The 14,800-nt window shown below is 40.6% G+C and overlaps 2 protein-coding genes across 4 annotated transcripts; one reads left to right on the forward strand and one right to left on the reverse strand.

Moving 5' to 3' along the window:
* Positions 1 to 638: 638 nt before the first annotated feature.
* LOC143356925 (uncharacterized) lies at positions 639 to 9,300 on the reverse strand. Of its 3 annotated transcripts, XM_076793003.1 has the most exons (9): positions 8,863 to 9,299; positions 8,653 to 8,789; positions 6,464 to 8,126; positions 5,809 to 6,043; positions 5,588 to 5,697; positions 5,229 to 5,475; positions 4,945 to 5,149; positions 4,674 to 4,872; positions 639 to 4,551 (listed from the first exon to the last, which is right to left on the reverse strand). In XM_076793003.1, exons 3-9 carry the CDS (start codon positions 8,057 to 8,059, stop codon positions 2,398 to 2,400), a joined length of 4,746 nt encoding a protein of 1,581 aa, XP_076649118.1. In that variant the 5' UTR covers positions 8,060 to 8,126; positions 8,653 to 8,789; positions 8,863 to 9,299; the 3' UTR covers positions 639 to 2,397. The 3 variants fall into 3 exon arrangements, with proteins under 3 accessions (XP_076649118.1, XP_076649111.1, XP_076649102.1); XM_076792996.1 differs by having other exon boundaries at positions 4,680 to 4,872; positions 8,653 to 9,300; XM_076792987.1 differs by having other exon boundaries at positions 8,653 to 9,299.
* Positions 9,301 to 12,701: 3,401 nt separating this feature from the next.
* Positions 12,702 to 13,916, forward strand: LOC143357197 (ATP synthase peripheral stalk subunit d, mitochondrial). The gene is made up of 3 exons (XM_076793504.1): positions 12,702 to 12,906; positions 13,219 to 13,387; positions 13,456 to 13,916. Exons 1-3 carry the CDS (start codon positions 12,791 to 12,793, stop codon positions 13,678 to 13,680), a joined length of 510 nt encoding a protein of 169 aa, XP_076649619.1. The 5' UTR covers positions 12,702 to 12,790; the 3' UTR covers positions 13,681 to 13,916.
* Positions 13,917 to 14,800: the final 884 nt, after the last annotated feature.

The raw sequence follows: 14,800 nt of genomic DNA on the forward strand, positions 1-14,800 counted from the left end.
CATACATTATCTTGTAGATTTAAAACACAAAACACACGAAATTTGTATTAGTTTTCTATCATATTCTATTTATTTCGTTTATAATGCTAATGAAGTTGATACAAATATGTTCGTGCTATATTTGTACTCGTAAACATTGTAATGTGAAGTTTTTCTTCGTCATCGGAGTTGACGATGACATATATATACCTACGAATAAATGATAGTAAAAATTGGTTCACTGTTATGTAGTCGTTCCGACAATTTCTTTTCCACAATAAAAACAACGTAAAGACAGAGTTAAAAAATTAAAAACTCGTTGCATTACTATTATAAAAATCAAACGGCACATACACGCATATACCTCGCTTACTTACGAATACGTATCAACATATGTACATACATACATACATTCATACATACATGCATACATACATACATACATACATGCATACATACATACATACACACCTACATATATCCGTGTAACTATGTAATATCTACTACGTATCGTAAATGCTACGACATGTTTAAATAACCAAAAGTAATCGTCGAGTTTCATTAGTGCACGTACAATGTGCATTTATGGTACACTTAATGTCTGATCAATTTGGCACAAAAGTTCCACGATTCCGTAATCTTTGGTTTGAAAAAACTCGTAACAAGTAAGTAATACTCGACAATTCGGAAGCTACTCGTTCGCACGTCGCTACGAACATTGCAACTGAGATACAGTCTTATTTTATGTTTTAGCAATCCTGCTGCTGACTCGTAGAAAACTCAATGTACATACAATACAATTACATACGTCATACGTGTTCAATGTTCGCATCTACAGTTTAAACATGAAAAAGTATCATAAATCAATTTACTGTTTTGCACGTGGAGTACAAAACGCGTAGCTCATTTGCAATCTCCGTGATACAATTCACGTAACCATAGATAATAATATTGATCCTTATACAGATGCGTACTATGACTAGAATAAAAATGAACGCTTAAAATTTTTTGTCGCTATGTATAATAGACATACTTATAGCTATAATTAGGCAACTCGCTCAGATTATTCAGCGAATTCTAGACTGCCTCGATTGATTGTGTGTGTGAAACGACCACTTGCGATTTTCTCGGGAAATAAATGACACAACAGAAAATTCTTTCGAATCGAATCGAATCGATAGGTAGCATCGCATCGCATGGAGTCGAGTTGAAACAACGATATTATGTTGCACGACGGCGATATAATGAACGATAATCCTAAAACGGGCGGTAATAAACGAAAATATATGTACACATACTTATACATACATTTGTATATACGTATAACACAGCGATAAATTAAAATCGAACATGCGGCTAAGTAGGAAATGTGTAAACGTTCTCTGCGTAGTAAATGTTTCGCACTATCGTCTCGCAAATCTCGCATCGACCGCTGCGGAAGAACCTACTGCCCTTTAGAAAAATGTATAATCATCACGACGAATTTTGCACTGTTCAGGAAAAGTCTGTGTTAATACAAATATCCGATTTAAAGGCTAGATACTCGGAAATAGTACGTAATTTCTTTGATCCGTGAGTCGTACTTTTGCTTTTGGAACGAAGAACGTTCCTTCCCTACAATTTTGTTCTTAATTTATCACGTATCTTAAAAAAATAATGTCCATTTGAAAAATAATAAATACACGTGACATCTTGCTATATACTTTTATAACGATCGCGTTCTATCAGTCGACTACTTGATCGTACAAAATTTTTAAAACATCTCGTTAATTCGACGGCCCTACGAAACCGATGTTTTTTTACATATTTGTGCGCCTCTCTAATCCAAACTTGTACTTTCGTTCGAAAGGTAAGGAAACTTTGATCAATTTTCATCATTGACGCGTCTAATACGAATTTTTCGGTGTCTGAGATTCTAAATGTATCCAAGACTGAAAATCCAATCGAATCCCAATATTCCGTGATCTGTTGCTATCATCTTTGTCCTAACGCGTCCAACTAAAGCCTATTATCGATACATATACCATTATAGTAATAAAATGTTGACTTGTTGTTAGTGAGATGGACTACGCTAAGCTAAGCTAAGCTAAGCTAAGCTAAAGTAGACTAAAGTAAATTAAAGCAAAGTAAACTAAAGTAAAGTAAAGTAAACGTTCTATTCCGAATTCGGTAGAAAGTGTAAATAATCGGAAATGTAAATCACTGAGAACGATGTATATAGTATAACATTGCGAAACGACAGCATTTTGATTCCCATCTTATAATCGTATCGATTGTTCGGGCAGCAAACGTTCGTTCGGCAAGGTTCGAAAATATATGTCTACCTTTGATGAGAGAATACTGGAAAAACTATAATATAATAATATCAATCTAACCCAAGGTCTAACCTTGAGCGAACACGAAGCAATCGATTATCGATCAATAATAGCCAGAGTAATGATGGTACGCTGGCCTAGGTGGATGATACGGTGTTGGGCTCACAGGATAACCCGGATTATATCCCGATAAAGGTGACGGTGGTGGTGGGGAAGACAACATTCGACCATCCACTGGGTCAGTTAGAACATGCTGACTACCGGAGCCGGTCGATTGAGGACTCGTAATAACGCGAGCTCCGGATCCGTGCAGATGATGAGCTCTCGACAAGGCGAGATCGACGGTGTGCCTGCCGCCAGGAGTAAGATCTAAACTTACCACTCTCAATATATCGTTATGAGGATACGGCGGTGGTGGTGGCGGCGGCGGCTGATGCTGAGATTGAGGCTGAGACTGAGGCTGAGACAGAGGCGGCGGCGGTGGTGGTGGCGGTGACGGTGGAACTGGAGGCGAATGTGGTGCTGTGGAAACCGATACGGATGCCAAAGCTAACGATGAAGATGCCGATGTCGACGCCGATGATACCGATACCGATTCCGATATCGATACCGATACCGATACCGGTGTTAAAGAAGTCGGTGGCGGTGGTTGAGACGACAGTTCCGATTGCGACAGCGGCGGAGGAACCATGCCGGCCGAGGAACCGGAAGGTGAGGGAGGCGGTGGGCCGGCTACCGTTACAGACGCTGCGACGGCCGATTGAGAAGAGGAAGAGAGAGGCGGCGGTGAAATCGAATATGTTCCTGTTCTGCTGAGATCGACGGTTTGTCTTTCCGTAATTTCGTACAAATGATGATGATGATAACGTGCTGTGTTTTGTATCTGTACGCTAAAACCGTGATGAAACCCCCTCGAAGTCATGTCCAAACCTTGAAGTTCACCGCCATTCAGAACAAGAGGCTCGAAACTCGATCTTTCCCTAGGAAAGGTCTCGTCGATGGCATCGTATTTGTAGGATGTCGACAGATCCAGTTGCATCGTTTTCTCTTTGACGGGGAGGCTGAGGTTTTGCACCACAGAGTCACCCTCGTCGCTAGACAAATTGTCGGTGGATACTGGATGATGATGGTGGTGGTGGTGGTGATGATGATGATGATGGACATCTGGATATCGTGAATTCGGCGTTGCCGACGGTGATACTAAATTATCCTGCTGAATATGGATATAATTGTTCGGGGAAGAAACGCGCGGCATATCCTCGTGATGCAAGTACTGATCAATGTTGTGGGCTCTCGGTGTTCCAATGTAATCGATCGATCGATGGAGCTGATAGTCGACGTGCAAATGAGTAGGTGGGGTATTCCGACTGTCCGGTGTAGGTGCAGGAGATATCAGTTCCTCCTGTTGCTGAATATAAGAATCCAAATGACTCGGTGATCTTTGAGGTAAGGGAGACTGCAGCTGACTGGAGATCGAATAAAGATTGGTATCGCGATCGTTGTCTTCTAATATTGGACTAGATACGGCTCCTATATCCCTTTCAGCAGCGTCAAGGGCAGCTTCGACCAGCAAACTGGCATTCGCGCTTTCGGTTCTTCTATAAACGACGTTCAGCCCCAGCTTATTGTTCTCCATAACATTCTGGATTCTCCCACTTTTCTCGTCAATTTCCTTTCTGACATCCTCGAACTCGTAAGCGTTTCCGACAACGACGCCCGATGTCGAGAAACGCGGAATCGCCGTCGGGTTTATGTTCAACGTATTCGAAGGATTGAATTCGCCTAGCCACTTTTTACTGCCCTTGCTCTGTAGTCGCGAAACACCGTACACATCTGTACACTCTATACGAACATTTTCCATCGTCGATTCTAGGGCCGTTACCATTAATGGCGGTGGTAGTGATTGTGGCGGTGGTGCTTGGGGCGGTGGTGGTTGCGGCGGTGATAGTTGCGGCGGTGATAGTTGCGGCGGTGATAGTTGCGGCGGCGATGGTTGCGGTGGTGGTGGCGGTGGTGGCGGCGGCGGCGGCGGGGGCTGTGATTGCAGCTGCGACGCCAACGGTGACGGCGACGGTGACGACGACGACGGTGGCGATATTAAAACTCGCGAATTATGTTCCACTTTGTAGTTGCCTGCAAGATGATTCGTTCCAAACTCGATTATGTTCGAGTGCGTAGAATTACTTGATGTTTCAACCTTCAAATTGTCTTCGAACATTTCCTTCTCCAACGACATCAGACTATTGTTGTTGTCCTGCTGTAAACCGTTACAACGCCAATCAGTCGGTATAATCCGTGTATACATACATGCATACATATACATATGTAGTTAGTATTCATTTAATAAGCGTTACAGTCGATTTCGTGGTTCGAACAAACCTGGACTTTTCTGCTGGGTCGAGGAGTCTTGCCGCGGCCAACGTCTTCCACGAGCCCACCGCTGTACGCGTCGAAAGTATACGCGACGGATCGTTCGATCTTTGGCATCATCTCCTCTGTGAGACCGTGTACTTTCTTGTAATGAAATTGTAAGCACTGTTTCGTAGTAAAAGCGGCTTTGCAGCCGTTTTCTTTACACCTAAAACACAAACGCATTATTACGAACAGAGACGCGTACGCGAGCGTTCAAAGTGTTCACTACGAAACTTACTTGAATGGTTTTACGCCGCTGTGCGTTAACATGTGTATCTTCAAGTTACTCTTGTTTTGAAACATTTTCCCGCACCTATCGCAAGTCGCAGCACCAATCACGTCCTTGTGATGGACTTCTTTCATATGACGCTGAAGAGCGGCACGAGATCCCAAGAGTTTTAAACAAAGTTTACACTGAAACTCGCGGAGGACCTCGGACATGTCTAAACAAAAGTCAAAAACTTGATGAAACTGTCGATATCGGATCTCCCGACATGACCAACATAACATTTTTAAGCTTACCACTATGCATTCGCTTGATGTGTACTTTAAGCTTTTGCGGCTGACAAAATTTACGTCCACAAAAATCGCACAACGGCCTCGAACGTTGAGGATTTTGCGAGCATCCGTACGTTCGATGCATCTCAAGGTAATTCAAACGTAAGAAGAACTTTTTACAGTACTGACATTGATATGCTCCTCGACCCGCGTGCAGTTCTGCCGCGTGTTTCATGATGTTGTCTTTACCTAAAACAGCAGCTCCGCATACCTGGAGAAGCAAAACCGTAGATTTTGTTTAGAAAACTACGAATTCAATTACATGGATCGTTGTTAGCCTGCTGCTAGCCAGATGCCAATCAGATTCGTTCGTTCGCACCCACCTTGCAATGATATTTTCTTATCGTCAAACTGTAGTTTGTATCATGGAAGATACAACAATGCAAACGATAATATATCGGATGGGTGAAATTCAAGTTACAACCTCCGCAATCTAAACACAGGAGAAAGAATAAGCGTTTCATTTAATTCATACTCGAACGTTTGATTGTTTTCGTCGCAACATTCACCATCGATGCTGATATTGACAAAGATGATACCATACTCGTTTTGTCTACTTTATTTTTTCTTGTCCAAGCTGAAGATTGTGAATCCGCCCAATATGTTAGCTCCATTCCTGATACAATATTTTGGGTAGTAACCAGGTGCAATTCTCCTCGCTTTGTAATCACGGCCACGCTCCTTTCTTCCTTTGTTTCCGCTGGTCTAATGTAACGGATCCAATTACTTCGTAGTGGATTGGTAGTACTAATGTAGCAAGTTTTACCATTGTTATCTATCTAAAGAAAAACAAAAACGAAAAACAAGATCGTTTTATCGAAGAGGTATACATATACATATGTATTGTGGTGAGATAACAAGAAGATCCCTGGCAGGAATGCTGCAGGAATTCAGCTGTAAGCCGTCCGATTGGGTCATTCCATACACATTTTCGGTTCTAGCCGAACTATTGGATAAAGTGTGTGACGTCAAAGCCTTCGATGAGAGCGAGGACCCCTTTTGCTCCTGTGCCGTCCAGGGCTCATCTTGTCAACTCACCACGATATGTATATCCATTCCAACAGCGTGATTAAAAGTTACTTAGAACAGTGACCATTGGTAATGGATAATGACTATAGTGACAATGGTAACAATGGTAACAACGGTAATAACAGTAACGGTAACAATAACGACGACAACGAACATCGCATCGACTTTACCTCCCAGATATGCCGCATAGAAAAATCGTCGGGGATGTCCATTTCTCTGACTGGCCTTCCTACGAGGGGACCCAGTTTCACGTGCATTGGGACAGAACTTTTCGCATATATTCCGAGTCCGTGGTCCGAATTGGCAATCCTTAATTCAAAACAATCGGGCAACGAGTCTCTGGCATACAATGGTCGATCGTTGTCTACGATCAATCGTTTCTCCTCCTTCTGAGTTTTCACTTTTGTTTTACAATGATCTGTCGAGGATGAATCCTCGTCCGATTCGATATTATCATCCGCCGTTTGCCCATATCCATCGGACATAGGATCGTCACACTTCATAGCTTTCAATATTTCCGCGTTTTCTCTATGCTTGTTTAACCAATCGTCGAGCGATATTGAATCTGAAATCGTGTACTGCGGCGTTGTCAATGGACAAGCGTCTTGCAAGTGACGATTATTGCATTCCTGACAAAGTTTTATCTTGATAGCTAATCTCTGTGGCTCTGACATTAAATGATCCAAGTTTGCCTCGCTTTGCGGTTTCGACATTGCAATGACCGACGGTGCATCATCGTCCATGACCGGACGAGTGTCTTTGTTATCTTGCACGATTATTCCATCTTGCGGTGCTTTCCGAACATCGTGATATTTGCGATTCCGATGCTCGCTGGTATGTTTGTGCCTTTTCCGTTTGTGCTTCTGCACAGAGTCCTCTACAAAATCTTCCGATGAATCTCCCTTAGTATTTTCATCTTCTTCCTCGTAGGTATCGTATTTCAATCGCTTTCGTCTTTTTTTCAATTTGCGAATGTCTGTTTCGTCCGTCTCTGTAATATTTACATTTGACGCAACCATGTCAGCAGCCGCATTGCCCTGTATTTCATTCTCGCCATCACTTATGCAATCAAAAGTATTAATATCTGGAACATTTTTGTCTCTTTCTATCTTTTCAAGTGCTATATCGGAACTTGCATCCAACGTGTCTAGAACTCTGTCCACGAATGTTGCAGATTCAGTGAAATTACTTTTAACAGCAGGCAATATCGTTGAACTATTCGAATTTGATGTTTCATTTGTCTCATTAATAGAACCAATATTCTTCGCATCGACATCTCTGACATTGGAATAAAGTATATTTTTGTTCGTGCTAATGTTATCTATATATTCTATGCTACCTACATGTTCAGTCTTTGATACAACAGTTTCATCTCCCCTAGCGGAAATGCAAATACTATTTTCTGCGTTTGACATGTCTTTGTGTTTCTGTGGTAGTCTAGTATTATCTTCCTTTTCAGGAAGTTGTTCCTCGTCCCCTGATATAGTGTCCATTGGCAGGGGTTCTGCAGGCTCTACAGGTATAACAGTGTTAACTGTTTTCAAATGACGTTTCTTTTTACGTTTATCTTTACGATGTTTAACTTTATTCTTGCGGTGTTTGGATCTTGAACTACATCTAGCATGTAATTCCATCTCTTTGGATAATCTGGTTGGTTCCGCGACCACAGAAGTTTCATGTTCAGCAATGACAATGTTGCTTTGTTTTCTCAAGCTCCGTCGGACAAATTCTCCTGAATCTTCTATCGATAAATCAGTCGAGGCCATTTGCGTTTTGTTTTTCTTAATTGCATTAGTCTCTCTCTCTTCTTCTCCATTCCATTTGCTGCCGTGTCTACTGGTCATAGAAACAATAACTTTTATATGGTGGATGGCACAGAAGGGAAATAAATAAATAATAAAATTGAAATGATAAGCAAGCAACAAATCAAACGTTAAACTGATGTAAAAAGAAAATGTTTACTCAGATACATTCCAACATTATTTTGATTCTCTCTCGCAAAACGTGAGAAAAGGAAATCTGATCGAATTAACGATAGCTGTTATTAATTGCTGCATACACATATATGTAATTCGACAAGTAAAAAATTATCGATTGTTTTTATATCGAACGCAAAGTCCGCAAGATGGCGATTCAACTAAGGTGCTGATTGCCATAGAAGAGGGGAAGTCCCGTCAACGAATGACAAGAAACGTTCATGTATTAGTTGAAATAGTTTTTGTGACAAGAACCAAATCGAACGTCGTTCGATCACAAATATACGAGAAAAATAAATGACTGAATAAATAACTAATTAACCGATGAAAAATATAATAGATGGACATGTCAAAGTTAGAGAGGTAGTCTGTTCAACACCTACCTGGAGGTAGACTCTGCCAGATCGAGCAAATAAACAGCAACATCTTCATCTGTTGACAGACCCAGGCGTTTTTTAAGAGACAGCCAACGTTTGCCATTGGTAAGACCGATACGAACGCTGCGAAAATGTTTCGTTTCCTGTTCCGGCACGACGCCAGAATTATTGGTTCGATAATGAGAACTTCTCGTTAACCCCAACTCTCTTGCATACCTCGTATTTTTCTTCGGCATCACTACATTATAGATCTGCCGGTATTAAAGCGGCGAACTTGAAGGCACCACGGAGGTCGCACACCGGTATTATCCTATCCTCTTTATGCTCACCACCTAACCACCACCGCCCACTCCGCACCCGTTCCACCCACCCTTGGCACTTGCCACTCACCACCCCGTACCCGTATCCGTACCCGTACCCGTACCCGTAACCGTACCCGAACAACTTCGCAACCACTCCCACCCACTCGCAACCACGCACGTCATCTACTTCCCTTCTTTTACTTGTTCGTTTCTTTATTCTCCTTTCCTTTTCAATACCCCCACGCACCCCTTGGCCGCGATCATCCTCTTTTATCGATCCTGCTGTCTACGCTTCATCGCTAGGTATGTAAGTAAGTACATATCCACCTACATATCGTTTAATATGTATGTAGATATCCACATACATATGTATACATAGATGCGTACTTCTACTATATATACATACATACCGAGCAGTGGTGAGATATCGGCCAACTTTTCTCGCGCATGCGCGGCGATTTTAGCCTCAGTAAAGTAAAATTCTGGATAAAATAGGGTACCTTGATCACCCTGCAAAATTTTTAAAATATTGTTATGATTTGATTTTGAAAAAATAGCGAACTCCACGCCTCTTTGTAGCTCCTTCTCCAATATTAGCTGTCATTGTATAATAAAATATTAAGGCTGTACTTCCGAAAGGCACCGGTGGCCGATCGAGATGAAACTTGGTGGGTATGTAAAACTCAACATTCTGAACAACTTTTTCCTGTACATGTAACCGCCGCTCAGCCATAGTTTCGGAGATATTCACGAAAAACTGCAGCTACTACTACATTGAATTTTGCCTATACGTGCACGTCCACATCACTGTTTCTACAGATCATAGCCGACTCTACCTGTATACAGATATATGTATCACGACGATCGTCAAACGATCTATATACCGTGTGAACTTTTTACAAGATAATTATACAGGAAAGGGTACACCTCATCAATTTTGATGACCTTGAAATATGTTGTCAAGGTTGTCATTATTCCGAACAACTTTTTCCTGTATATGTTGCCGCCGCTCAGCTTTAGTTTCTGAGATATTCTCAAAAAACTGATGCTGCTACTAGAATGGATTCTGCATACACTTCCGCGTAATACAAAGTATGATTAACATATATAAGTTACTTTGTTAATAACGAACATGCAGAATCACATACAAGATCTCAAAGAGAAGGTGTAATTCAAGTTAGTTGGGATTAGGTCGGTGAGGGGGTGGAGAGCGACTACGCTGATAGTGTTTCACATTTTACATGGATTTTTGTATATAAAAATACTTAAGGAACTTTTAGCTATTCCAGACCGTATACTTCAGTATACTTAACAATGTAAGTGTAGTCGGTCAAACGGCCGGCCCTCTCCACCCCCTCACGAACCTAATCCCAACCACCTTGAATTATACTTGACAACATCAAGGTCATCAAAACTGATGAGGTGTACCCTTTTTTGTACAATTATCTTGTAAAAAGTTCACACGGTATATAGATCGTTTGACGATCGTCGTCATATATCCGTACTGATCTGTACACAGCTATAAAGAGTCGACTGTGATCTGTAGAAACAGTGGATGAGCGGTCGCACCATGCTGACACACGCACGCCTCGAACGTGTATGGACGTGCACGTATAGGCAAAATTTAATGTAGCAGTAGCTGCAGTTTTTCGCGAATATCTCCGAAACTATGGCTGAGCGGCAGTTATATGTATAGGAAAAAGTTGTTCAGAATGTTGAGTTTTACATACCCACCAAGTTTCATCTCGATCGGCCACCGGTGCCTTTCGGAATAATATCCAATATTAACAATAACTTATCATAAACTCGTAAGACACTCGTCTCGGTTCGGAAGAGATTATTCCGGTATTTTCCCGCCAATATCACTACCCCACTACCTTTTCCTCATAATATAGATACGTTACTGTTTTGGGCGCACATGCGCGAGAAAAGTTAGCCGATATCTCACCACTCGTACCGGGTTTGTCCGGAAAGTTCCCGCAATAATTTTTTTCTGGAAACACTGATCGAGCTTTTAAGTTGGTAACACGTAAAACAGCTACGTTCACATCTTAGTGGTTTACTATAATTATTTGTATGATAGCATCTTGTTTCATCTATATACACCTAATGTACGTGTTACTCAAAGCAAATGCTTAACCTCGTCACGTCACGACGGAGTCAAAGTGGTTCCTATTGCACGACAACGCACCAGCTTACACTTTGTGTGTATATAGTGAACCAACTTTTGCCCAAAAACAATTTCCTGTATACCTACTTATCTAGTATTTGTGTATCTATACATATAAGTATGTAAATACCTATGTAAGTATACAGTTCCTCATATTTCTGTATCATTACGTTTCCGTCACCAATGACTAACAGGCCCTAACAGCAGAAAAGGATCAACAACGAATCAATGATGAGGTGAGAAGATCTATTTTTGTTATCGGCCAAAGACACGGACCTAAGATACCTTAGGCAAAAGTCAAAGACTCGGGCTTCTCAATAACGTACCAGATTTGATTCGCGGATCTAAAAGCATATTGTTATGCACAGGGCACAGAGTCTTTTTCTCCTCAATTCGAGTTAATTCTAATACATAGAACGATGTTATTGGCGATACAAATCAACTATATAACTCGATTCAAATCGAGACTTCTCATTGGATATATGTAATCGATTGATGACAGATATAGCATCTCGATAGTAATCGAGGTGGTCAAGTCGACAACGATACCAGCGAAGCAACGTGAGAGCTTCGAAGCGTACTGTATACGTATTTATCTATACTTCGTGCCACGTAAGAAGGAACCTAGCGAAGGATGAATTTAAGACTTTACTGCGCATATGATACTAACAGGGCTCGTTTATTGGCTAATCTCCTACTCGCGCTCCTACGACCGCAAATTTCTCCTGCGTCGAAACGCTAGTTGTGATAATACCATGTGTTAGTAGCGTTGAGACAGATATGGTTTCAATGGTTAAGATGAGACATGAATGAGATATGAATATTCATGACGTAGTGGGTGATCGAGTGGGGGAGCTGAGACTTTACAACAAGGCTAACCCACAAAGCATGCGCGAAATAGGTTCCTTCTTACATGGCACCAAGTATACAGACGTAAGTACATGGACATGGACATGGACAGTTAATACTTATTACTTATTTATGTAAGTACCGTCCGCCCGCCAGATGATGGCTATGGCTACGTAAAGTGTTTACGTTTTCACTCGAACAAAAGATAATGCTTCGACCAATAGCAACAATAGTCAATAGCCGATAGAGGTCGCTATTGGTCGAAGTATTGTCTTTTGGTAGAGTGAAAACGTATATATATATATATATATATATATATATATATATATCCATCATCTGACGGGCGGACGATACATACAGTAAATACATGTAGTATAACTCGTTTTTCATAATAGCATTGGAGTCAAGGGTGGTCGAAACCAGCAAAAATCCCTTCTAGGATTACATGACGTCACGTTCCGAAGATCGTCCCACTGACGTACCAATAGTGGGGGTAACTAGCACGAATCGCGACGTCCAGGTCCCATCCCCACTACCCAAAACTTTCACCACACCACCCTCAAGAAACGCCTCGATCTGGAATCACAGACGAAGGAAATAAGTTCGAGTCTGGGATCTTTCTGGGATAGACTACCTACTACGCTATAAGCTTGTGACGTTACTGGATTCTGACTATAGCATTCCCCCCCCCCCACTGTTTTCCCCCTCGATCCTCACGGCGTAAGGCGTAAGCCGTAAGGTAATGCTAGTCAGTCCGCTAGTCGAGACGTCGAGACTGTTGTTGCATTAGTCGTGAGAACGATCATTGTCACGAAGACGAAAGATGTCACGAAGAGCGATCAAGGCGATAGACTGGGCAGCTATTACCACGCGAGTTGCGGAATCTCAAAGGAATGAGCTGACTGCATTTAAAGCTGCATCGGATCAAATCTTACGGCGGTCAGTCAAAATCGTTCGAACCAATTTGTTACATAATGTCTTTGAAATACTACACATAATAATTGTTTCAAGGCGCACGTATTTTGACTATTTTATATTGTCCCCTACATAGACCAAAGAAGCTTTCGTTCATTTTGGTTTAAATAATCATCTTGAAATTAAGTGGTTATTATTGAGATGACATAACCTTGTCGCACATGTTAGACATGTTACGTTATAACGTCTTGTATACATTGGATACATTCTTGGATACATTGTTAGAAAGTTTTTCAAATAATCATCGATCAAGAAAATACTTCGTATGTTTTACAGCATGACTGCTAATCCAGAATCACCGCCGAAACTCGATTGGGCTTACTATAGGAAAAATATTAAGACTCCAGGATTGGTAGATAAGTTTCAGAAAGAATTCGAAGCATTTAAAGTACCTTATCCAGTCGACAAGTATACAGCAGAGATCGAAGCACAAGAAAAGAAGGAGGTAAAACATATATATTTTCAATGTTAAAGTAACCCACGATTAATAATGTTGTACCTACAATGTTGCAGGAAGAAGCAATGGCAAAGTTTAGGTTAGAGGCAGATGAGATGATTAGAGAATTGACAAACCAGATCACTAAAATTCAAGGTTTATTACCATTTGAAGAGATGACAATGGAAGATTTAGCTATTATACATCCGGAATTGGCTATAAATGTTGATAATCCCACCCCGTGGCCCCATGATAAATCAATCTTGCAGGCCGAAGAGATGGAAGAGAAGGATGATCATTAATTACATTTAACACACCATAGTCCGAATGTAACATCTGTCGTTGATAATTTTCATTCTAATAGTCATTATTATCAATACCACTGTGGATAAATACTGAGGTTAGAACAATTTTCAAAGTGTCCGAATAAAAATGTACCATACTAAACATTTATTATGTTCTTTATTATGTTGTCTGCTTATTATTTTCATTGAGTTTATTTTATTCGTATAATTAAAATAAAATATAATGTACATTCTTCCAACCCTTTATTTAACTCGAGCCCTCGGAAATCGTTAAGTTTTTATGGGAAAGCATAGAAGAATTATTTTTAGTTCGAATCAACCGATCCACAATGATACTGCTACCGTTATTTAGTGGTAGATTGTAGAATTAATTGGTAACATGTTTAGAGATTTTGCCAGAAGTGGCGCCACTATTGCACATCTACGGCGCTTCTCTATCTATAACATTTACACTCGTACAACATAGAATTTCAAAGAGGCGATAATAATTATAACAATTGCTACAAGTACAAGTATTTATATCACTGTATTTGAAAATAATGGAAAACGTAAGTTAAACATTACAACCGTCTAAAATTATCGTCTAAAATAATCGTCTAAAATTAAAAGATAATTGATCAATTATTTTCGATTACTAATCGATTATCAAATCGCTCTACACTACTACTATATAAGTACCTATATCGGGAACTAACTAAACGGGATTAAAACATAAATGTATCTACACACATACTTGCACACAGAGAAGCGCTGTTTGAGCGATTACAACTCTGCGTGTGTGGTTATATGCCCGGTTTACACGCAAAATTCTTAATTTCTCTCTCTCTCTCATATATATGTATATATATATAGAGAGAAATTATATATTTATACTCTTGGCGGTATCACAAATGACGAACCATTCTAAATCCTACTCGATCCGGTCCAATCGGATTTCAGAATCGATCAGAATATTTTTCAAAGGATAGTTTTCATTGGTTCAAGAATTGTTGCTTTATCGTTTCGCGTTGCATACACTTGATTTTATTGGGATGCTTATAAGTTCAACGGGTATAATGTAATTACATATCACACTTGTAACGTAGCCACCTGTAGATAAAGTTCCTAGTTAGTTTGA

This window comes from Halictus rubicundus, chromosome 1 (genome assembly GCF_050948215.1).
Source record: "Halictus rubicundus isolate RS-2024b chromosome 1, iyHalRubi1_principal, whole genome shotgun sequence".
Classification (NCBI taxonomy): domain Eukaryota; kingdom Metazoa; phylum Arthropoda; class Insecta; order Hymenoptera; family Halictidae; genus Halictus; species Halictus rubicundus.

Bases quoted from the DNA above. Each gene is read 5' to 3' on its own strand.
- LOC143356925 (XM_076792987.1), bottom strand. From the start codon at position 8,882: ATGCCGAAGAAAAATACGAGGTATGCAAGAGAGTTGGGGTTAACGAGA. The intron at 8,127-8,652 runs GTAGGTGTTGAA...TATGACCAGTAG, and splicing joins CTGGCAGAGTCTACCTCCAG to ACACGGCAGCAAATGGAATG. The intron at 6,044-6,463 runs GTAAAGTCGATG...GTTTTTCTTTAG, and splicing joins CTATGCGGCATATCTGGGAG to ATAGATAACAATGGTAAAAC.
- LOC143357197 (XM_076793504.1), top strand. From the start codon at position 12,791: ATGTCACGAAGAGCGATCAAGGCGATAGACTGGGCAGCTATTACCACG. The intron at 12,907-13,218 runs GTCAGTCAAAAT...TATGTTTTACAG, and splicing joins TCGGATCAAATCTTACGGCG to CATGACTGCTAATCCAGAAT. The intron at 13,388-13,455 runs GTAAAACATATA...ACAATGTTGCAG, and splicing joins AAGCACAAGAAAAGAAGGAG to GAAGAAGCAATGGCAAAGTT.